The following is a 25,176-nucleotide window of genomic DNA, read 5'->3' as shown; positions in this document are numbered from 1 at the left end:
GACAGAGCATGCCATAGGGATTCAGGCAGTTTGTTCCAGACATATGGTGCAGCAAGATAGAAGGGACAGAGTCTGAATTTGGCAGAGGAGGAGAAGGGCATAGATAGGAGGGACTTATCAGCTGAGTGGAGCTCACAGAGATACTGAAGGGCAGCTGAATGAATACATTTGTAAGTCAGTAAGAGGAGCTTGTATTCAGAAACAGATGGGAAGCCAATTAAATGACTTTAGGAGAGGGATAACGTGAGTATAGTGGCTCTCATGGAATATAAGTTGTGCAGCTGAGTTATGGACAGATTGAAGGGGAGAAAGATGGCAAAGCAGAAAACCCGAGAGTAGCAATTTTCAGTAATCTAAGTGCAAGGTGGTGAGGGCATGAGGGAGAGAAAAAGAAGGACATGATGGATAGAAGGGGATAGAGTTAGTGAAAGACTGAGGAATAAGAGGAAGGGAAATGAAAAGTGTGGTGTGAGAGACAAGAGATAGAAAGCTGTAGGTAGACAGTAAAAAGAGGGAAATTGAAGACTATAGAGTAAGAATGAAGAGAGGGAGAAAAATAAACTGAAGAACACTGAGAGGAAAAAACCAATGCTAGAGTTGGATGTAGTAGAGGAAATGAAGAAGACAGAAGGAGAGAGAAAAATGACAAATGAACACAAAATCTCAGTACGAGAGTTAAGAGAAGACAGAGAAAAGCAGAGACTGAGACCAACATGATTAGAAAAATAGAGAAAATGATTGTATTTTTAATTTTGAATAAAGTACACTCACAACTGAAAGCCTGATATATCATAGGGAAGAGAAGAGGGTGAGGGCAGTGCAAGAAAGAATTTATAGCTTGCTACAGACCTGACTGCACACAGCAGGAAACTGCCTAGGGAAAGGGTGAAGTTAGGGGTAGGCTTGTGTGGAACTGGGAGCATGGCCACGTGTCCTCTTTCTTGTCTTCACAAATATGGTAACCCTAGGTAACTCCCCACACCTTAAGAACATAAAAACATAAGAAGTTGACACCACTGGGTCAGACCAGAGATCCATCGCGCCCAGCGATCCGCTCCCGTGGCGGCCCATCAGGTCTGTGACCTGTGAAGTGGTTCCTGACCATTTCTGTAACCTACCTCTACATCTATCTGTAACCTTCAATCCCCTCATCCTTTAGGAACCTATCTAAACCTTCCTTGAAACCCTGTAGTGTGCTCTGGCATATCACAACCTTCGGAAGCGCGTTCCATGTGTCCACCACCCTCTGGGTAAAAAAGAACTTCCTCACATTTGTTCTAAACCAGTCCCCTCTCAATTTCTCCGAGTGACCCCTTGTACTTGTGGTTCCCCACAGACTGAAGAATCTGTCCCTGTCCACCTTCTCTATGCCCCTCAGGATTTTGAAGGTTTCTATCATGTCTCCTCTAAGTCTCCGCTTTTCCTGGGAGAACAGCCCCAGCATTTTCAACTTGTCAGCATATGAAAAGTTTTCCATACCATTTACCAGTTTAGTTGCTCTCCTCTGGACCCTCTCAAGTACTGCCATGTCCTTCTTGAGGTACGGCGACCAGTACTGGACACAGTACTCCAGATGTGGGTGCACCATTGCACGATATAGCGGCATGATGACTTCCTTCGTCCTAGTCGTGATACCCTTTTTAATGATACCCAACATTCTGTTCGCTTTCTTTGAGGCTGTCGCACATTGTGCTGATGCTTTCAATGTTGTGTCCACCATCACCCCCAGGTCTCTTTCAAGGTTGCTCACCCCTAGCAGTGATCCTCCCATTTTGTAGCTGAACATCGGGTTCTTTTTCCCTACATGCATGACCTTGCATTTCTCTATGTTAAAACTCATCTGCCACTTTTTTGCCCACTCTTCCAGTCTCGTTAGGTCTCTTTGCAGTCTTGGTGAACACCGAAGGAAAGAATTCATTTAATCTCTCCGCTATGGCCTTGTTTTCCCTGAAAGCCCCTTTTACCCCTTGGTTGTCAAGCAGTCCAACTGATTCTGTTCCCAACTTTATGCTTTTAATATACCTAAAAAAAGCTTTTACTGTTTGTTTTTGCCTCCAGCTCAATCTTCTTTTCAAGGTCTCTCTTTGCCTTCCTTGTGCTGTTATGTCGTGCTTTGGACTTTTTTTGTGTTTTTTGAAAATGAGCCCCATAATGACCTACATGTCTAAAATTATATGGGTTGGAGATTTTTTAAAAAAGTTCTTAGATGGTCTTGCTGCTGCAGGTAGCTGCATAAGTGCTGTTCAGTATATATACTGTAGACTTCAAGATGTTTCTTTTTTATCTGTCATGCCTGTTGTGTTGTAGTCTTTGCTCCTGGGCATGAAAGTTTTTAAATTTATTGGTAGTGCAGCAGTTGTGAACCACACCTTGTGTGACAAAGGAATTTTGAGATATCTAATAAGAACTGATAAACAAAGGCCTGTCTGATGCCATGCAATTCTTGCTTACTAAGGATCCTAGTCATAGCGAGACATGGTATGCCCTATGCAATGGTTTACACAGGCTCTGTCATTAGAGACCCCGTTTTTCTCATTTCCCCTCCAATTAATCACACATACAACTAACTTTTATGAAATTTAAGCAAAGGTTTGGTGATGTGTGTAAGTATATGGAGTTCTTTTCATTTTTAAAAAATTATTTTATGCATTGTAAACTGCTTTGACATGTTTTGCATATAAGATGGTATGTTAAATCTAAATAAACAAAAAAAATTATATATAAAATAAAATACTTTATGGAGTGGTACAGACTCATATTCCTGACATTTCTTTTTTAATTTCTTTTACTGATCCCTCTGCAAAAAAAAAAAATAATAATAATTTTTTTTTAGTTAGTGTGGCATCTTTTCACCTAAACTTTTATTTTTTTGAGAAAAAGTGCCTCAGATAATAGCATTGTTGGATATACCAGAGCCAGTCACAAGCTTTAGCACCAAAAGGGTTAAAGTGAATTATTCAAAGCCTATAATTAAACTCATTTTAAATGAAAAAAAAAAAAATGTTGACATTTTGCGAAAGTTTATTGAAATGATTCCTGCTATTCCAGGGCTTGATGTCATTTTCATCTGCGTGGTACCTGCAAATACTGTAGATGGGGCAGTTCTCTGGTTCGTTGCTGCTTGCTAAGGCTTTGCTTTCTCCTTTGAGGTTTCTCGGAGGTGGATGTGGAGGGGCAGGCAGAAGATAAGGAGAAGGGAGGCAGCCAGCCTGCGCTGTCAGTCAGCTGTGCTCCTGTGAAGTCCCACCCTGCCTCCTCAGAGGATGCTGAGGCTGGGAGCAGCCTGCTTCCTTCTCGCCTGGCGCCTGCATGCACACAACCCCCTATGGACCTGCCGACTGAGGGCGAGAGACTGGAGCATTACACCCGAGCTAGGCCCAGACCCAACCGCAAGAACAGACAACCTCCTAGCAAGCTAAATGTAAGAGCATTTTCCTTCTCTCTTACAGCAGGCAGGGGGGCTGCAGCAAGCTCGCTTAGGATTCTGCAGTTTGTGAGTGAAGAGTGAGCCCGAGCTGCTGTAGATTTTCACCTGGGCAAGGCGGAAGCCTGCTGAAGCATCAGCTGTTTCACTGTGCAGTCAGCAGCCCGTCCTGTTCACTACTGCTTCCCTTTCCTGTAATATTGTAGCTGGTTATTAACAACAGCAGCCTTGTTAGCCAAGGGGCTTGTCTCTTCCTGTCTCTCTCACATTTGTTGATGCTGTCAGTCATTAAGGGGCTACTTTGATTCTAGTGAGATGGCTGCTTGCCCAGCTATTTGCAGGACAGTGGCATGTGTCTGGAGGAGAGGGGGTTTAAATGTTCTCATTTGCATGTGGGTTGCCAGCATGTGTACCAGCAGCTATTCAGCCCAGCTGTAACTGCTTTTACCAGCAGCTGCTATTTGCCCAGAAGCTCCCCCCCCTACCAGATTTTAAAGCAGCCTCCAGTCCTTCTTGGGCACCAGCGCAGCATTGGACCAAAACATGGCAATGCGTACGACTTAGTGCATCCCTCACAGAGATCCACAATTAAAAAAGAAAATCTTTCTCTAGGTCATAGCCATTAAAGCTTACAGGAACTTATCCTTACCAGGGGTAAAAACACAAATCCATCACAGCTGAAAGATAGAGGAAACAAGCTTAAAAATGATTTTTGTACACTTTTGCTTGTTAATGGTGTCAGCATAGTATTTTATTGTTTTACTGCAGAATCATTTGCTGAGGCAAAGCAAGCTTACATATTTTTGCTCTTCTGTAAAGCTGGTTTGTGGTTAAGTTGTTTATTTCCTAGTTATTGAATGACACTAATGTAGAGGAGAAATCTTTCATTTAAGGAATGAATGCATTTGTGTTTGTGGAGAGGTCACTTGCTTTTCGCTCCTGACAACTGACACAGTTGGTATTGTTCTCCCTCTCCCACCCCCCTTCTCCACTCCACAGACACCAAAGGTTAACAAAGATTTACCTGCACACACACAAGGTGAGCATTATCCCCAGGTGGGATAGTGCTAACATTAGGATTTATGTTCCACTTTTACAGTGCTTGCCTCTGCAGACCATAATTCAGAGAGGTCTACTAAAAGTGAAGCAATGGTTAGTGTAAGCCGGACATCTTAATAAGCAAGTATTTGCACCTTCAAAATATCATTTTAGGAAAGTCTGCCTTCTCTGCTCAGGAAAGATCAGTGATTGCATTAGTTGGATATGCTACAGGGTAAGGCTTAAGTGTCTTTGCATGGGTCTCGGTATCAGAATAGCAAGGAGTGCTGTAGAATAGAATTAAGGCACTTTGGTCAATCTGTGCATGGATCTCGATACTATAATAGCATTAATCCAGCAGATCAGGGTTGATGTACATTGCCAAAACTGTATATAGGCCTCCATACTGGAATGGAATGAGGTTCCAAATGCTGAGACAGAGGCTTGGACAACAATGGCAGAACTAGATTTGAGGTTCAATACTGATGTAATGGAGAATCTTGCAGACAGGGCTGTAAGTGCAGCTGGTGTGACTGCAGTGGGTGCAAGGGAGGCAGAATAACCAAAATTGCATCTTGTTCATTGCTTCCCTTATTTGGCCAACACCTTCCCTTCCTCAACCCTATACCCCCAAGTGCATCCACCTCTCCCTAGCCTACCTAGTGGTCTAGGGTAGAGTACATAGAAGTGTTCATCAGTCATTACTCCCCATGGCCATCTCTGGGTTCAAAATGGCAGCCAAAATCTCTAACATTAGGTGAGTCACACAGAATGGAATTGCAGCTTGCGACAGCTCTGCTTTAAGATCAGGATTAAGGGACATTGTCCTAATGACAGAAGAGGAGGATAGGTTCAAGTCAGGATTAAGGTGCATTATAGACCTGTCTGGAGCTCCATAGTGGAATGGCAGGCAATGCTATAGGCAGCACTGTTTGAGAAGGGATAAAGATCATTATCCTTGCATTATATAGTCCCCAATTAACTATTCTCATAAAGCATTTGCGAATGGAAAATGCGCTAAAAAGGAAAAATTTCCAGAATTCTATACAGTGAAGAAATCACACAGATTGTTCTGAACAGTATTTTAAAGAGCTTGTCAGACTCTGTCTGATGAGAGCTTTCCTGGAAGTGTGACAAGGACTGTTTAGTTCCATTATATAGCTATGGTGTTGAAAAAATAAAAAGGAAACCGGATGTTGAGCACATTTGGATTGGAAGTGTTTCTAAGGCATTAATCTAAAATATGTATTCATGTCAGAATATAAAGACCAAGTTTACTTTATTAGCTTGCTCAAAATAAAACCGCTCTTTTACAAAGCTGATCACAGGCCACTGCCATAACAGTGCCGAAGCCCATAGGGATTTAAAGGGCTTCGAGGCTTTTGCTGCGTGGCAGTTGCTAGTGCGGCATTATAAAAGAGGGGAAATTAGTTAAATTTATTTATTTAAAAAAAAATATAACCCAAAGCTGTGATAGTGATGCTGCCATGGTAAACGCACCAAAGCCTATAGGAATTGTATGGGCTTCTATACATTTACCATAGCAGCATTGCCACTATTGCTTTGTAAAAGGGGCCTTTCGTCTACTATTGTGAGCTGGTTTACAACAAAATCATTCTGAGCTCTTCTGGTAAATAAAAACATATATAATAATATTGACATAATAAAACATTTACAAATTTAAACTTAATATAAGACGGCACAGTTTAAAACAGCATCAATCAGGAAAAGCCTGTTGAAAAAAAAACAAAGGGCTTTTAATTGTTCCCTAAAAGAAAGTTCTGGCAAAAAGCATTGCAACTGTGCTAGGAGTAAATTCCACTATTTAAGAGCTGCTAAAAGGGTCTAATATTTAAAAGAAAAAAAAAAGCTGAACTCTAAAAGTTCTACTCTTATGTTAGGATCCTAAATTTGTGCTCTATTTTCAGCCAAACTTAAAAGCCTATGGGGCACATTTTCAAAAATGGTGAGAAAGTACCATAAAGGAGCAGATGGATGTTTTTCTCGCCAAACTATTCCAATTCACTACTTTTTAAAACCTGTTTTCTAGATGCATTTTTATGCTGTTCATCTGCAGTTTGTGTAAATCTCAAGAGGGCATGTTAGAGGCATATGTGGGCGGGACTAAGGCAGGCTTATGACTTGGACATTTTTCTGCAATAATTGAACTTTTAAGAATATGTCCAGGGCACAATTTGGGCGTTTGGGGTTAGACCTGTTTTAACAACGAATGTGCCAAAAAGGTGCCCAAACTGACCAGATGATCACTGAAGGGATGTAAGCATGACCCCTTTCCCCCACAAACACTCCCCCAACTATCTCTGACCCTCTTCCATCTCCCAAAGATGTGAATGAAATAGTACAGTAAATTTGATCATATGACGCCATTGCTTCAGAGTCTTCATTGGCTACCGGTTTGTTTTAGAATTCAATTTAAATGTGCCTGTATTGTTTTTAAAATCCTATATGGTATTTTTACACCTCTCCTTCCTCTATTTTGGAATGCTTATAGATTCTCTTTTGCAAGAGGTGACCAACAATTCAAATTATCTCTTCCTTCCAAAAAAGGGATTAAAGGAGTCAAGTTTTTTAGTCAATCTCTGATTTTTAAGCTATTCCAACTGTGGAATGACCTTCTACTTTTTTTTTTTAATATATAAATCTTTATTCATTTTAAAGCCAAAAATAAGTGCAACATATTATACAGTCATTTTATACTTTAACAAGCACTTAAATTCAATCAAAATTATATTCTATGACAAAATACATATATCACCTCCCCCTACTACATATCCAACAATTTGCACTCAAATGTAAAATATATCGTCCCACCCACCCACCCTGGACATGTATTTTCAATGGGCAAAATCATTGGGGTTGGGGCTAGAGAGTTGCGCGGGGACAGAAATCAAACCCATCCCCGGTAGAATCAAATGCATCCCCGCCCATCCCTATAAACTTCAGAAGTAGTTATTTTATTTAATTATGCTACTGAATTAAAGGCTCTGGTAGAGACCCATTTACAAATGAGCAAAAACTCTTTATTTGGAAATATTAATTGGGAAGAATACATACTTTGTAAATGGGTTTCTACCAGAGCCTCTAATGTAAATATAAAATACTAGTCTTTAAGCCGTTACATTAACGGGTGCTAGAATAGATGTCTGTCTGTCTGTGTTTCTTTATCTCTCTCTCCTTGGCCGCTGTCTGTATCCTTCTGTCTCCCCCTCCCCCCCGAGAAAAGCTGTCTGCCCCCAGCACCCACCTCCCCCCCAAATGTCTCTCCATGGCCCTCTTCTGTCTTCCCACCCCAGAGCAAAGCTGTCGGTCCTCAGCACACCTCCCCCCAAAGCAGCCCCCTTTCCCTATCTCTACATGGCCCCTTCTGTCTCCCCCCAGCACACCCCTCCCCCCAAAGCAGCCCCCATTCCCTCTCCCTGTCTCTCCATGGCCCCTTCTGTCTCCCCCCCAGAGCAAAGCTGTTTGCCCCAAGAACACCCCTCCCCCTAAAGCAGCCCCCTTTCCCTCTCCCGCTGACTCTCTCTCTGGCCCCCTTTCTCTGTCTGTCTTTCTGTTCCTCTCCCTGCCCCTGTGTCTTTCTTTCTTTCTGTCTCCCTCCCTCCCGCTGTCTGTCTGTCATTTTTCCCCATTTCCCTGTGCAGCAGCATTTCCATCCCACTTCCTTATGCAGCAACAGCATTTCCCTCCTATCCCCCCCCTTTCCTATGCAGAAACAGTAGCAGCATTTTCCCCCACCCCCCCTTTCCCTTCTCTTACCTTCTTTTCCCTGCTCCGTTCGGCCCCTCCCCCTTCTTTTACTGCCGTTGTCCTGCTCCATCCGGCCTGCTCCTGACCCTCCCACCGCCGACAAACCTCGGGGCTCCAGCCGCGTAGGCAGCACTTTAAATACGCTGCTTCGCGGCCTTCTACTGCCAATTTCCTCTGCCGCGTCTGCCTCCGATGATGTCATCAGAGATGCGGCAGAGGAAATCGGCAGTAGAAGGGCGCGAAGCAGCGTGTTTATAGTGCTGCCTACGCCGCTGGAGCCGGAGGTTTGTGGAGGGTCAACGGCCGGAGCGGGGCTGCTGTCCACCACTCGGTTGCTGCCACTGGTGCTGCCTACGCCGCTGGAGCCAGGAGGTTAGGAGAGAGAGAGAGAGCACAGTCGCGCGCCTCCAGCCTCCGCATGCGCCCTGAGGTTTAGAATGTTGCCACAGAAGTACACCTCAGGGCGCCAGCGCTCACAAATTTTCAAGAGCGCATGCGCCTCTAGCATTTTATTATTATTGACAAATACTCAGCTGATGAGGACCCCCAAGCTTTGCAGGCAGCAGTAGCGTCCGAGTGGCAAATGTTGGCACCTCTGTGGCTCATGGATGCTGCCAGCAACTGCTGCGCTTGATGGAGGGGAGTTCTGGCCGTCTCTAGAGGAGGTCCTCTGCTGGCGGTGCTTGGGGATCCCCACCAGCCACAGCAAGGGTCAGCAAGTACTTCAACACTGTAGAAATAAAACCAGAAATGCATTTCCTTTTCTTTCGAACACAATACAAATGCAGCTGCTATATACATTTCTCAAAGCTAATATATTTTAGTCAGTAAATTCTGTTTTTTACCTTTGTTGTCTGGAGACAATTTTTCCATCAAGTTGGTCCCAGTTTCTTTTTTCCACTTTCCCGTCTTCTGCAAATTATTCTATTGCTGTCCATTGGTTCCTCCTACCATGGTCAAGCATTTATCCCTCTCTCATCCCCCATACCATGTGCAGCATCTTTCGCCCCTGCCCACCAGCCCCATGCCCAATATTTTTCATGCTATCACCCCTCTCCAGCACCATGCCACATCTCTCCCTCCATTCCCTTCACCACTATGTCCAGCATTCCTCCCTCTTGCATCCCTTTCAATCTGTCCTACTGTTCCCTTTCCACCACAACATTTCTCCATCTCAACTTTTTCTTCCCTATCATCTGTACCTCACTCCTTCCCTATGACCATAAATTCTTCTCTTTCTTCCATTCCCCATGTATACCATCTCTCTTTCCCTCTAACTGACATACTCATGCCCAATTTTCTCATTCTATTCCACCCCCCACCTTAGCATCTCTTTCCCTCCCTTCCTCCATCCTCTCTCCCAAGTTTATGCCATTCAACAAGTTACGGATGTCAAAATTAGCTAACTAGCTTGCTATAAAAAGCAAAGGCCTGTAGACAGTTTCCCTTCCCTGCCTTGTTGTGCAATGTACAGGACCCACCCCCCCAAAAAAAAAAAAATAACAAAAAAAATAACAAAACAAAACAAAAACCCAACTCAAGCAGCCAATCTGTCTTCTTTCCATTAATGTTGCTCCTCTCAAAGAAAGTCCTGACCAGGAATCTTTTCCCTGCCTTCTGTGTTCAAAAAAGCAAAAACGCACTCCCTCACTCCTGCGTCCCACGTTTGGGCCCCTCCCACGTCCTAACTGCTCCCTCCTAATTACAATGCGTGTGTGCCCACTCGCTCGCTCCCTCCCTCCCTTTCTGCCCCCTCATAGAAACATAGAAATAGACGGCAGATAAGGGCCACAGCCCATCTAGTCTGCCCACCCTAATGACCCTCCCCTACCTTTGCTTAGCGAATAGAACCCACGTGTCGATCCCATTTGGCCTTAAAATCAGGCACACTGCTGGCCTCAATCACCTGCAGTGGAAGACTATTCCAACGATCAACCACCCTTTCAGTGAAAAAGAATTTCCTGGTGTCACCTCATAGTTTCCCGCCTCTGATTTTCCACGGATGCCCTCTTGTTGCCGTGGATCCCTTGAAAAAGAAGATATCTTCTTCCGCTTCGATGCGGCCCGTGAGATACTTGAATGTCTTGATCATGTCCCCCCTCTCTCTGCGCTCCTCGAGCGAGTATAGCTGCAGTTTGTCTAACTGTTCTTCGTACGGGAGATCTTTGATTTCCGAGACCATCCGGGTGGCCATTCTCTGAACCGACTCCAATCTCAGCACATCTTTGCGATAATGTGGCCTCCAGAATGCACACAGTGTTCCAGGTGGGGCCTCACCATGGATCTATACAATGGCATAATGACTTCCAGCTTACGGCTGACAAAACCCCTGCGTATGCAACCTAGGATCTGTCTTGCCTTGGATGAGGCTTGCTCCACCTGACTGGCAGCCTTCATGTCCTCACTGACGATCACCCCCAAGTCTCGTTCTGCTACCGTTCTTGTTAGGATCTCACCATTAAGGGTATAAGTCTTGTATGGATTATGGTTGCCTAGGTGCATGACTTTGCATTTTTTGGCATTGAAGCTAAGTTGCCAGGTCCTAGACCAGCGCTCCAGTAGGAGTAGGTCGTGCATCATGTTGTCGGGCATTGAATCTTCGTCCGTTGTGCATTTGCCCACTACATTACTTAGTTTGGCATCATCAGCGAATAATGCTATTTTACCTCGAAGCCCTTCTGCCAAGTCTCTTATAAAGATGTTGAATAGGGTCGGGCCCAAGACCGAGCCCTGTGGCACTCCACTGATCACCTCCGTCATTTCTGAGGGGGTGCCGTTCACCACTACCCTTTGAAGCCTACCACCAAGCCAGTTCCTAACCCATTTCGTCAAAGTGTCACCTAATCCTATAGAACCCATCTTGCTCAGCAACCTGCGGTGTGGTACGCTATGGAATGCTTTGCTAAAGTCCAGGTACACGATGTCCAGGGACTCCCCAACATCCAGCTTCCCCGTCACCCAGTCAAAGAAGCTGATCAGGTTGGATTGGCATGATCTCCCCTTAGTAAATCCATGTTGACGGGGGTACCATAGATTTTCCTCATCCAGGATCTTATCCAATTGGTGTTTGATTAGAGTTTCCATTAGTTTGCTCACTATTGATGTTAGACTCACTGCTTCTTTCCTTCCACTCCTTCTCTGCGATGTGGCACACGAGGCGCAGCCGAGAGCATGCATGATAGCACCATCTCACAACCTCTCCTGATGTCAAACTCAGAGCAGCACTTCTTCACAATCCTCTGACATCAGCTCTGACATCAGGAGAAAACTTCCGTTTGGCTATGTGTGGCGTGCTGGGACCGCTACACAAAATTCAGGAGGGCAGGAAAAGAAGTCGAGCCACTTGGCTCGAGTTGCCTTCAACCCCGCAGGATCCCTGCGATCACAAAGGGGGTCCCCATGGGATATCTGCAACCAGAGGGGGCATCCCCACAGGATCCCAATGACCCGAAGGGGGAACCCGCAGGATTCCTGTCGTCCCTGTTCCCGTGCAGCTCTCTAATTGGGGCCAAGGGTCTGGATTTTACACTGCTCTGCTGGGATGTCTGTGTGGCCAATCTACTAAAAATGTTGGCCCTTCCTACATCACAATGGCTTGTTCTGTGCATTTTTCTTTTGGATGTGTTTTTTTTTGAAAATGTTTAAAAAAAAACAACAACAACATAGATGCACTGAGCAAATCAAACACATCCATTTTTTAAAAAACCATGATAGACATTTTACAGTTTTGAAAATATGCATGTTTGGTACTGGACTTTTTTGTACTTCTTCCATAAAACGTCTAAATTCAGATTTAGACGACATTTTGAAAATGTCTCTCTCTATATTTTCACTTGAAAATTATTCTTAATTTAGAAGCTTAAAACTTATGGGGCTCATAATCAAAAGAAAAAGTCTAAAAAGTGGCCTAAATGGCTACTTGGACGATCAAAAAGCCTGATCGTCCAAGTACCCATAATTAAAGCTGGTTATAGACATATCTAAAACCAGCTTAGGCCTTTCCCCTGCCTCTAAACGCACAGAGAGAAAAGAGGCGTTTTTAGAGGAGGAGAAAGGGCGGGCAGTGGGCCGACCTAAACCTAGGCGTGCAGCAGGTATAACCAAAAGTTTAGGCAGGTTGCCTAGTCGGCACTTATACGTTTTGACTTAGACCAAGTCAAAATAGGTATAAGTGCCGAAAAGGGGCCGCTGAGCTGATCGTGGCTGCTGCGATCAGCTCAGCGGCCCCAGCAACCTACCTACCCCCTACTGCAACGTACGCTGCAGGAGAGATGGCTCATCTCTCCTGCCAGCGATGGTGATCACTCACCCCCCTCCAAACCGCAGCACTTCGGAGTGAGCATCGCGGCAGGGCATCTCTCCTGATGGCAATCCTCACCTCGAAGTGCCGGCCCATGTGCTTAAGGCCCCGCCCACAGGAGGAGCCTAAGGATCCCGGGCCTATTCTGGTTGGCCCAGGCGCCTCAGGCCCCACCTGTGGGCGGGGTTTCAGCCGCTTGGGTCAATCCGGCCCCATTCCGGAGCCGGCTGGCCTGCCGGACGGGTGGGTTTGGCGCCCGTCCATCCAGACAACGTTTTGAAATATGGGAAAATGGGGTGGGGGGGGTCGGGGGGGTCAGCGATCGGGGGTTCGGGGGGGGCGGTCTTTGGGGGGGTTGTGTTGAGGGCAGGAGGGCCTGGGATCCCTCCTGCCTGTATTGTAATGGGGGGTGGGGAAGGGGGTCTGCCTGGGCAGGAGGGGTTGGGCTCCCTCCTGGCCCAATCGTAATTGGGGGGCGGCCGCAGGGCAGGAGGGGTTGGGCTCCCTCCTGGCCCAAAAGTAATCGGGGGGGGGGGTTGGAGATTGCGGGGCAGGAGGGCATGGGCACCCTCCTGCCCCAATGTCGTCGGGGAGTTCAGAGGTGCCCGGGGCTGGAGGGCTTGGGCTCCCTCTTGCCCCGATGTCGTGGGGGGGGGGGGGGGTTGGGGTGGATTCTGTAACTGGTGCTGTTTTTGACAGACACCGGTTACAGAATCTAGCTTTTAGGCGAAGGACTGGCTCCTCCTTCGCCTAAAAGCTCTTGTTTTGGATGTTTGGGGCTTAGGCTTTTTTTAGGTTGATTATAGGGTATAAGTTTAGACGTAGTGGTGGTCTGGGCGTTTAAACAGCTGAACGTAGAAGCAGGCCATTATAAAAAAAAAAAATGCCTTTTGGACGTTTTTTTTTATTATGGTCATTTTCCCCTGCTTCTACTTTCAACGTTTAAGGCCTTAGACCAAAAGGGGACTTAGATGCTTTTTTTGATTATGCCCCTCCACGCCTATAAATTTAGACCTGCCATTCATTTCCCTAGATTTATGAGCCTATTTTAGAGGGTGCTAAGCCCTTATCGTGTAGCTAGCATACAGACTACAACAGAAATGCATTAAAGCATTTTGTAATATTTTGCCTGTTTGCTGCACTAACCAGTACACTACTTATTTAAAAAATATTTTTGAAAGGGATGTGTCATGGGCAGAGAATGGGCGTAGAAGTGTTAACCAGCTAGCATGTTATACGTACTTAATGTGCACTAACAGGCTGATGCAGAGTTAATGCAGAGAACACTTAGGAGGCACTAAGGGCCTCAACACTCTAATCAAGGATGCCTAGTGATGCTTAACTTAGAAATCTGCGCACAACTTTTTTAAATTGGCTTAATTGGTGTGGTAATTGACAGCACCAGTTTTCAGCCAATCAAAAAGAAAAAAAAATTATCAATTAAGAGTTTCGTGTGGAACTCTTAGGATGCCTACCTGAAAAGTAGGCATGATTAGGGGTGGAGAATAGATGTGGTAAATTTAGGCATCGCTATGAGATAGATGCTTATAAATTAGGCCACATAAACCTGGCCTAATATACTAGCGCCTACCTCTACCGCACCTACCTCTATGGTGTCTAGCGATGCCTAAGTCTGCATAGGCGTAGCTAGCCTTAATTCTGTAAGTGGTGTCTAGAGGTTGACTGACAACAGCACAGAACACTGCCTACAATGAAGGCATGCTTGGTGCCGTTTATAGAATCAGGCCCTAAGGCCCGGATTCTATATAGGATTCCCAGTCTCAGAAGCCGCCTAAGCGGCTTTTGAGAATCGCACGTGGGCGTCCTAAGCCCACCTAAAAAAAGACACTGTTACAGACACTGGTTAGATGGCAAGGGATTTCCCTGCCACGATATGTTTAGCTGCAACCCATCCCCACCCTCGCAAAGACTACCAGCAGGAGAGATGCCCAATCCCTTCTGCCACCCCCCATCCTGTCCCGTAGATCGTGCGGCAGGAGGGATGCCACAGGATTTGGTATGCTGAAGAGCATTCAAAGTACTGTGTGTAGACAAACTATAAAGCTACCACTTCCGTCAAGGTCTCCCGAGGCAGACTTAGAAAAAATCTTTTGAGTGGTTCCAAACAGATGCACTAATAGCCAAAAAGGAGAAAACAATTACTGCTAATTAACAAATGGGGAGGAAATAGCCCAAAATACTAACTAATCTTGAATAGCAACACCTTAAAATTTTCCACAGAAGGGGTAAGAAACTTAGGAGTATGGCTAAACCCAACCCTAAAGTGTAAAACAAGAAAAAACTGCAGACAATATGTAAAAAATGCAGGCTGTGTTTATTATACCAAATATTAAATGCGGTCACTAATACCACCTTTTTACAGACCAAGGGACTCGACACGGTCCGTGTTTCAGTTAACACGCCTTCCTCAGGGGTCCTAATGAATATAAATAAGAAAACCTAAGAATATACAGTAGATACATCATAAACTGACAATGACAATACAGATCCAGCGCATCGTAAAAAACACCACATATGGCAAACTCTACTGGGTCAGAAGACTTAAACCCTTCCTCACTCTCAATCTTTGACTACTGTAACAAAATAATGCTAGGCATTCCAAAGTGCATGATTAAGTAGATTCAAATGGTATAAAACACAACAGCGAGATTACTGGGAAAATTGAGCCAGATGAGTGCCACTCTGGTACTGAAAAAACTGCACTGGCTCCCAATCAAAATCAGGGTGAAATTCAAATTAATAATAATAGCTTTATTTATATTCCGTCATACATTTTCAGTTCAAAACGGTATACAGTAAAGTAGAAATACAGTGTAGACATACAAAATCATTCATCTCTCAGAACCACAATATCTAGCCAGATAGACTACATCACTACACACCAGCACACGCACTTTGCTCGAGCCAAAACAACCTTCTTAAGGAGCTAAAACTAGAAAAGGACACTGGAAAGTTCAAGAAAGGTAAGAAAACATCCTCTTCACAGAATACTATAGCCAGTAATACAACAAAGAGGAGATAGTTGGCTAGTCCCTACTAGGAACCTTTATAAGACAAACACAGTAGGGACAGGGGGATAAGATAATCATAGCACAGATAACCAGATTTATCAGGAAGTTAGTACTTCCAAGATGAACATAGATCATGATAGACACTAAGGGCCGGATTCTGTATAGGACGCCTGGTCTCAGAAGCCACCTAAATGGCTTTTGAGAATCACACACAGGCATCCTATATAGAATTGCATCTGTCCTTAGGACAGACACCTAAGTCCACCTAACACCACAATTCTATAACCAGCATCCATGTCACAGGCACTGGTTAGAGAATCAGGTTACTGCTGAGCTGATCGCGGCAATGGAATCTCCCTGCCACGATCAGTTTAGCGGCAGTGGCAGGGAACCCGTCGGTCCCCTCCGCAAAGATGACCAGCAGGAGGGATGCCTACTCTCTGCTGCTGGAACCCCCGAAGCCCCCTACCCCCAAATGTCCATGGCAGGAGAAGTGCTGAATTCTTCCTGCTGCCACTACCCCGATACATCCCCCAGCAGGAGGAATGCCAATCCCTCCTCCACCAACCCCCAAGACATTCCCCGGCAGGAGGGATGCTCACTCTCTCCTGCTGGAAACCCACTTACCCCGCCAAGACATCCCCTGGCAGGAGAGATGCCCAGTCCCTCCTGCTGAAACCCCCCACCTCCCTGAGATATCCTCTGGCACCATGACCCCCCCTCCCCAAGCCCACCCGGACCCCACCAGTACCTATTGTACTTAGTTGGCTGGAGGGATGCACTGGGGAGGAGCCTAAGGCCCTGATTGGCCCAGGTGCTTAAGGCCCCTTTCATAGAGGGGCCTTAGGCACCTGGGCCAACCGGAATCTTAGGCTTCTCTCCAAGTGCATTCTAGGATGCACTAGAAGTGGCCTAGTACTCTGATTGGCCCGATCCCTAGGGCCCTGGGTATCCCTCCAGCCGATGATCTTAGGGGGGATGGGGAACTCCGGCAGGAGGGACTGTGCATCCCTCCTGCCAATGATCTTCGGGGGTTGGCGGGTCTGGTAGGAGGTAGTGGGCATCCCTCCTGCCAGGGGATGTCTCGGTGATTGGTGGCAGTAGGAATTTAGCATTCCTTCTGCCATGGACATTCAGGGGTGGAGGAGCTTCAGGGGTTCCATCAGGAGGGAGTGGGCATCCCTCCTGCTGGTCATCTTCACGGGAGGTGTGGAACAGACCGGTTCCCTGTCAAGGCCACTAAACTGATCGTGGCACAGAGATTCCCTTGCTGCAATCAGTTCAAAGACCATGTCTATTTGAAATGTAGGCCAGCATTTTGCTGATCTATATTTCCGGTGCCTATAGCAGCCTTAGGGAGATGCCCAAGGACACCTAAGCTTGTCTAAGGTCACTTCTGGGTGAAACCACACCCATGACTAGCCTTGAGCAAGCTTAGGCAGCCCTACATGCTTACAAAGACGAATACAATGTAAGCAGCCTGCCTCGGGGTTTTTGGGGGTTTTTTTTCCAAACATGCGTCCTAATTAGCTGGTTAGACAGCAGTAGGACACATATTGCCGCCTACAATTTGGACATTGTTTATTGAATTTGCCCCTAAGTGCAAATTGAAATAGGAGTAGTATGAACACAATGCTAAATATGGATGTATATATGTATATATTTATGTGTGTGTATAAGAAGATATAATATGAATAAATATAAGATATATTTTATATAGGTATGTACAAGTAGGTAGATTGATTAACATAAGAATATAAGAACATAAGCAATGCCTCTGCTGGGTCAGACCTGAGGTCCATCGCGCCCAGCAGTCCGCTCACGCGGCGGTCCAACAGGTCCAGGACCTGTGTAGTAAACCTCTATCTATACCCTTCTATCCCCTTTTCCAGCAGGAAATTGTCCAATCCTTTCTTAAACCCCGAAACTGTTCTCTGCCCTATAACGTCCTTTGGAAGCGCATTCCAGGTGTCGACCACACGTTGGGTAAAGAAGAACTTCCTATCATTCGTTTTGAATCTGTCCCCTTTCAACTTTTCCGAATGCCCTCTTGTTTTTTTTATTTTCTGAAAGTTTGAAGAATCTGTCCCTCTCTACTCTCTCTATGCCTTTCATGATCTTGTAAGTCTCTATCATATCCCCTCTAAGTCTCCTCTTCTCCAGGGAAAAGAGACCCAGGTTCTCCAATCTCTCAGCGTATGAAAGGTTTTCCATCCCCTTAATCAGTCATGTCGCTCTCCTCTGAACTCTCTCGAGTAACGCCATATCCTTCTTAAGGTACGGCGACCAATACTGGACGCAGTACTCAAGATGTGGACGCACCATTGCCCGGCACAGCGGCAGGATAACTTCTTTCGTTCTAGTTGTAATACCCTTCTTGATTATACCTAGCATTCTATTCGCTCTCTTAGCGGCCGCTGCGCACTGTGCCGTCGGCTTCATTGTCATGTCCACCATTACCCTTTCCTGGGTACTCTCAGTCAATAACATCCCTCCCATCGTATAATTGTGCCTCGGGTTTCTGTTTCCCACATGCAATACTTTACACTTCTCAACATTGAACTTCATCTGCCATCTCTCAGCCCATTCCCCTAGTTTGTCCAAGTCCCTTTGCAATTCTTCGCATTCCTCCTTCGTCCGAGCTCCATTAAATAGTTTGGTGTCGTCCGCAAATTTTATTATCTCACACTTCGTTCCTGTTTCTAGATCATTTATGAATATATTAAAAAGCAGCGGCCCGAGCACTGAGCCCTGCGGAACACCACTCGTGACCTTCCTCCAGTCCGAGTAGTGGCCCTTCACTCCTACCCTCTGTTTCCTTCCCTCTAACCAGTTTCTGATCCATCTATGCACGTCTCCGTCCACCCCATGGTTCTTCAGTTTCCGGAGTAGACGTTCATGAGGCACCTTGTCAAAGGCTTTCTGGAAATCTAGGTATATGATGTCTATGGGGTCTCCTCTGTCCATCTGTTTGTTAATTCCCTTGAAGAAGTGCAATAAGTTAGTCAGGCACGATCTTCCCCTGCAGAAACCATGTTGGCTGGATATCAGAAGTTCGTTTTTTTCAAAATGTTCATCGATGTTTTCTTTTATCAGTGCTTCCGCCATTTTCCCCGGAACCGAGGTCAGACTCACCGGTCTATAGTTCCTCGGGTCACCTCTTGATCCCTTTTTAAAGATGGGCGTAACGTTGGCTATCTTCCAATCCTCCGGGATCACACCTGTTTTCAGAGATAGGTTGCAAATTTGCTGTAGTAGCTCCGCTATTTCCTCCTTTAGTTCCTTCACAACCCTTGGATGGATTCCATCCGGACCTGGGGATTTGTCAGTTTTTAGTTTTTCTATCTGCCTGTACACATCATCGAGGCTCACTTCCATGGATGTTAACTTTTGTGCTTGTTTTCCATTGAAGATTTGTTCGGGTTCCAGTATGTTGGTTGTGTCTTCGCTTGTAAATACAGGTAAACACATCATTTTCATCAGAGTTAATGTTGGGTGGGTTTTGTAGTATTTTTCATGCTGATTTCAAATGTGTGTTTAGTTTTTCACTAGCACGTCACATGTTTGTGATGAGGCTCATTATATATAATTATAAACGTTAATTGGGCGATATATCATGTGTTTATAGGATAAACGTATAAGGAGGGTTAACGACAATTGTCTTTGCTTTTTATACTACAAACATTATTTATGGTGATTAACCTTTTCCTATCGTGTGTCCCAGATGACAGGACATTCCAAAAATGACATAGACAGTGGATAAACAGTCTGTATGGACTAATAAAGAGCCAGGAATTCAAAATATTTGAATTTACAGACTTATGACTTATTTACATTATGTTTACAATAGCCATAAATTATAACGGTGAATAATACAAAACTTTGCTAAAATAATAACGATTGGAACCAGTGTAATATAAAATTTATTACAATAGGAAAAGGTTAATATCAGTCTTTATCATGCCAAGATATTGTACTAGATACTGTACTAGATAGTTTCTGTTACGTCTGTGGTTCATTCACAATGAAAGTACAACATCGCCCAATTACTGTAATTCTGAAGAAGGTATACAAATTGTACTTTGGTTGTCCACTGGGTGACCAGGATAAATCTTGGGCTCCACATATCATCTATAACCAGTTATTCCAACGGACTTTGTAACTGGCTCAATCGACGAAAGGCAGCGATGTCATTTGCAATCCTAATGATATGGAGGGAACTGCGAGACCATATTAAATATTGCTACTTTTGCCTTGTGAAAACAAGTGGATTCTCAGCTAAAATTAATCACAAAATTATATATTCTACTCTAGATTCTGCTATTAGGCCTGTTCACTGCCTTTCCCTGTACATCCACAAGATAGGCTTGTGATGATGATGATGATGCAGCAGCTGTCACAATCCAGTATTATCTGATTCTGATTATGTGAATGATGAAGATTCGGAACCAGAGACCTTTACACAAGCTAAGCTCAATGATCTTATTCGTGATCTAAATCTTTCAAAAGAAAAAGCAGAACTTCTTGCTTCAAGGCTTAAGCAAAAGCACTTGCTTGCAAAAGATGCTAATATAACTCATTACAGAAAAAGGAATCATAACTTAAGAGCATTCTTCATTGTAAATGGCTCATTGTGCTTTTCTCATGACATCAACGGGCTCTTCAACAGTTTGTCACAAGTGCATCGTTCAGAGTCTGACAGGGGAGGGAGGAAGGAAGGGGGCTGGGTGAAGAGCCTGACAGGGGTTGGAAGGGAAGGGAGCTGGGTGCAGAGTCTGACAGGGGAGGGAAGGAGGGAAGAGGGCTGGGTACAATGCCTGATGGGGAGGGAGGGGGGCTGGGTGCAGGGCCTGACAAGGGAGGGAGCTGGGTACAGAGCCTGGCATGGAGAGGCTGGGTGCAGGGAGTAAGGCATTGGAAAGGCAGGGAGAGCAGATGCTCAGGGGGTTGGGAAAGACAGATACTGCACATACTGGGAGAGGATTGGGAAGGAAAAATGCATGGACGGGGGGGTAAGAAGGGAGGAAAAGAGAGACGCTGCACAGGTAGAGTAGTGGGAAGGGAGAGAAATGCTGCCAGTGGGGAAGGGAAAAGGAACAGAGAATTGTTGGACATAGGTGTGTGGCGTGAGGGAAAGAGAGATGATGTATATGGGGAGAATTGTTGGATATAATAGTGGTGGAGAGGAGGGAGGGAGAAATGTTACACTGGGAGGGAGGAGAGATGACCCAAAGAAGGGAGAGATGCCAGACCACAGAATGGAAGGGAAGGAAGGGAGAGAGAGATGCCAGGCCACAGAAAGGAGAGAAGAGAGATGTTAGACCTTGGGAAGAGGGAGGGAAGGAGAGAGAGTCCAGGCTATCGGAAGGAGAGTAGAAAGATGCCAAACTATATGAGGGGGAAGGGGGAAGACAGAGATGTCCGAGCATGGGAGAGGGCTGAGATGGTGCATAGAGATGGAAGGGGAGGGAGGATATGGTGCACATCGATGGGTGTGACAGGGAAGAGATAAGAAGAAATGCTTCTTATGGAGTCTTGGTGAGAGTCTTGGCAGATAACATGAGGAAGACCATTGAGAAGGCTTTAAACTAAGGAACAGGGGAGAGCCGACAGTCGACAGCCAGTCGATGGCCCGGGCATCAGATGATCCCAAAGATGGATCAACAAACAACTGGTCAGATAAACGGGACGATCATGTTGAAATCAAAAGTGACAAGGAAAGAGTACAAGAAGATACAAAAAGGGCTGGGAAGAGTAAAAGTCCAAGAAGGCAGCAACAAGGGAGCTCAACTGCATGTACACGAATGCCAGAAGTTTGAGAAACAAAATGGGGGAACTGGAAGCACTAGCAAGACGAGAAGAACTAGATATCATTGGAATAACTGAAACTTGGTGGAATGAAGAAAATGTATGGGACACAGCACTGCAGGGATACAAACTATACAGAAGAGATAGAATAGGGCAAAAAGGGGGAGGTATTGCCCTGTATGTTCAAGAGGGAGTAGATTCTAGCAGAGAAGGAATGACGGATGGAAAGGATAAACTGGAGCCCCTCTGGATAAGGATCCCAAACCAGAACGGAGCAGACACAAAAATTGGCCTCTATCATCGGCCCCTAACATAGACGGAAGAAACAGACGCAGCAATGAAAGAGGAAATCAACCACGAATGTAGAATAGGTAACGTAACAATCATGGGAGACTTCAACTTTCCAGGGATAAACTGGAACCTAGAAACCTCAAACTGCGGCAGGGAAACAAAGTTCCTGGAACTAATAGGAGACTGCTTCCTGGAACAAATGGTGGGAGAACCGACAAGAGGAACCGCAACCTTGGACTTGGTCCTAAACGGCATAACTGGAAGGACATCAGATGTGGAAGTCATGGTCCCACTAGGGATGAGTGATCACAACAAGATCAATTTTAAAATCGGCATCGGAAAGGGGAACGAACCAGGACTCAAACCACAACCTTTAACTTCAGAAAAGGGAATTACGACAGCATGAGAGCCATGGTTAAAAAAAGGCTCAAGAAAGGACAGCTGAAATCAAAACTGTCGATCAAGCATGGTCCTTACTAAAAACTACTATCACCGAAGCGCAGAATCTATACATTCCGCGGATAGCCAAAGGAAGGAAAAATATGAACAAAGGAGAACCAGCTTGGCTGACTAAAGGGGTGACGGATGCGGTAAGGGAAAAGAGGAACTCGTTTAAAAAATGGAAACGCGAACATACAATGGAGGCCTGGAACTGTCACAAGGCCGACCAGAAGAAGTGTCACAAGGCAGTAAGAGATGCCAAAAAGGTCTATGAGGAAAAGATAGCACAAGAAGCCAAAAACTTCAAGCCCTTTTTCAGATATATAAAAGGGAAAAAACCAGCAAAGGAGGCAGTAGGCCCTCTCGATGATCAGGGAAGAAAAGGGTACATCAAGGAAGACAAAAAAGATTGCCGATAGGCTAAATTCACGTCTGTCTTTACCAGGGAAGACACTGCATCAATGCCCGAACCAGGGAAAGTATTCAAGGGAGAAATCAAGGATAGCCTCACCACAGTGAGTGTGAACCTGGACATGATATACTATCAGATCGATAGGCTAAAAAGTGACAAGTCCCCTGGACCAGACGGAATTCAACCAAGAGTGCTAAAGGAACTTAAGGTAGAGAGCTCTTACAATCCTTAGCTAATTTGTCAATCAGAACCTGGTGAATACCAGAGGATTGGAAGATAGCGAATGTCATTCCAATCTACAAAAAAGGATCGAGAGGAGAACCAGGCAACTATAGACCTGTGCGTCTTACGTCGGTTCCAGGGAAAATGGTTGAAGCGCTAATCAAAGAGAGCATAGTGCAGCACCTGGAAAATCATGACCTGATGAGAGACCGTCAACACGGCTTCAGGAAGGAGAAGTCATGTCTGACGAATTTACTTCAATTTTTTGAGAAGGTGAACAAACATATTGATAGCGGACACCCGGTGGATATAATATACTTAGACTTCCAGAAGGCGTTCGACAAGGTTCCACACACTAGGCTTCTGAAGAAACTACAAAGCCATGGAATTGAGGGGGATATACTAAGATGGATAGCGAATTGGCTGGAAAGAAGATTGCAGAGGGTAAGCATAAATGGGAAGTTCTCGGACTGGGAAAAGGTGACAAGCGGTGTGCCCCAGGGCTTGGTCCTTGGGCCAATCTTATTCAATATATTCATAAATGACCTGGAAGAGGAAACAACGAGTAACATAATCAAGTTCGCAGATGACACGAAACTATGTCGGTCAGTTGGATCACAAATGGATAGTGAAGAACTCCAGAGAGATTTGAACCAGCTAGAGAAATGGGCAGAAAAGTGGCAGATGAAATTCAATATAGAAAAATGCAAAGTGATGCACCTAGGCATGAAGAACAAGGAACATGAATATAAAATGTTAGGTGTGACATTGAGCAAGAGTGAACAGGAAAGGGACCTGGGGGTACTGATAGACCGGACACTGAAACCGTCGGCACAATGCGCGGCGGCTGCAAAGAAAGCGAACAGGATGTTGGGCATGATCAAGAAGGGAATCACAAGTAGATCGGCTAACGTCATAATGCCGCTTTACAGAGCAATGGTCAGGCCACACCTGGAGTATTGTATCCAACACTGGTCTCCCTACCTAAAAAAGGATATAACCCTGCTGGAAAGGGTACAGAGGCGAGCTACAAAGCTAGTAAAAGGTATGGAAAATTTGAGCTACAAAGAACGCCTCAGAAAACTGAGCTTGTTCACTCTAGAGAAAAGAAGAAAGCGTTGAGATATGATAGAGACTTTTAAAGTACTAAAAGGACTTGATAAAATCCAGCAAGATGCATCGTTATTCACGTTGTCAAATGTGACTCGGACGAGAGGTCATGTACTGAAATTGAGAGGCGACAGGCCCAGGACAAATGTCAGGAAGTTCTGTTTCACACAGCGAGTGGTGGATGCTTGGAACGCTCTCCCGGAATAGGTTGTGACGGAGACCTCCATTATAGGATTCAAGGGCAAGTTGGATGCATACCTCCTTGCAAATCACATTGAGGGATACAGGTAAACAAGGTCTCATTATGAAGCACCTAGTTGGGCCTCCGCGTGTGCGGGTCACCGGACTGGGTGGACCAAGGATCTGATTCGGTGAAGGCATTTCTTATGTTCTTATGATAGATGGGAATAGGGGAGAAGAAAGAGGGAGGAGATGGTATACATGGATAGATGGGAAGGGAAGGCATGAAAAAGTAGATTTTGAGAAGAAAGCTGCAAAATGGAAGAAATTTGAATGTTAAAAGTAAATGCTCAAGACGGATGTATGGCAGAAAGTGAGGGAGAGAAAAACAGCAAATGGATAAGCTAACCCTGGATACACAGTCAGAAGGATGTGCAGCCAGAGACTGGGAAAGATGATTTGAAAACCAAAATCACCAGACAACAAAGGTAGGGGAAATTATTTTATTTTCAATTTAGTGATTGAATTGTCTCAGTTTTGAGAAATTACATCTGGTGCCTATATTTTGCACTGTTCAGGAAGAAATGCATTTGTTTCTTTTTCTCTGGGGGTTGTACTTCATGCAGAGTCTGCATCTTAGGGTTTTGTTTATATATATTAGTACTTTTAGTTTGTGGTCCTGTATAGGGGTTATCTTTGTTCTGCATGTGTGACCAAAGCCAGGTGTTCTGGTAGGAATGAATGTTGGGAAACATACAGTGTGATTTGCGTTGTTTAATTTTGTGGTTAACCATTATGTATTGTTAATAAGATTATATTGTATGTATATATGAAAAATGAATGGAAAAAATGATATGACAATTACAGTAGTACTATTATGGGGACAGGGTCTGGGGCAAAGCTTGCGGGCCCCCCCAAACAAAAAAGCATCCCACTGCCTATGCTTTTAGGGTCTAGGCTTTCTTGTGTTTGCTGAATTTTCTGGCTTGTTTTGGCATGGAGGTTTAGTGATCTTTGGGATCTTGGTAGTTGTCACATCATTCCTGTTTCAGAGGAAAAGGGAAGCCAGAGCGTGCAGTATTAGAGGCCTGTAGCCTGGGTTTAGTTTGCTTATGGGAAAGAGGGCAGCAAGGGATTGGGAGGGAAGCTA

At 45.0% G+C, this 25,176-nt stretch overlaps 1 protein-coding gene across 1 annotated transcript in view; it reads left to right on the top strand.

The window, feature by feature from the left end:
* CARMIL2 (capping protein regulator and myosin 1 linker 2) overlaps window positions 1–25,176 on the top strand; it is a 582,193-nt gene that overhangs the window by 256,364 nt on the left and 300,653 nt on the right. Inside the window, exon 20 of the mRNA XM_033941489.1 lies at window positions 3,150–3,421. Coding sequence (XP_033797380.1) covers window positions 3,150–3,421 — 272 coding nt within the window. The remainder of the gene's footprint in view (window positions 1–3,149; window positions 3,422–25,176) is intronic.

This window comes from Geotrypetes seraphini, chromosome 4, assembly GCF_902459505.1.
Source record: "Geotrypetes seraphini chromosome 4, aGeoSer1.1, whole genome shotgun sequence".
Taxonomy (NCBI): Eukaryota; Metazoa; Chordata; class Amphibia; order Gymnophiona; family Dermophiidae; genus Geotrypetes; species Geotrypetes seraphini.
This window is presented reverse-complemented; position numbering and strand designations above follow the sequence as displayed.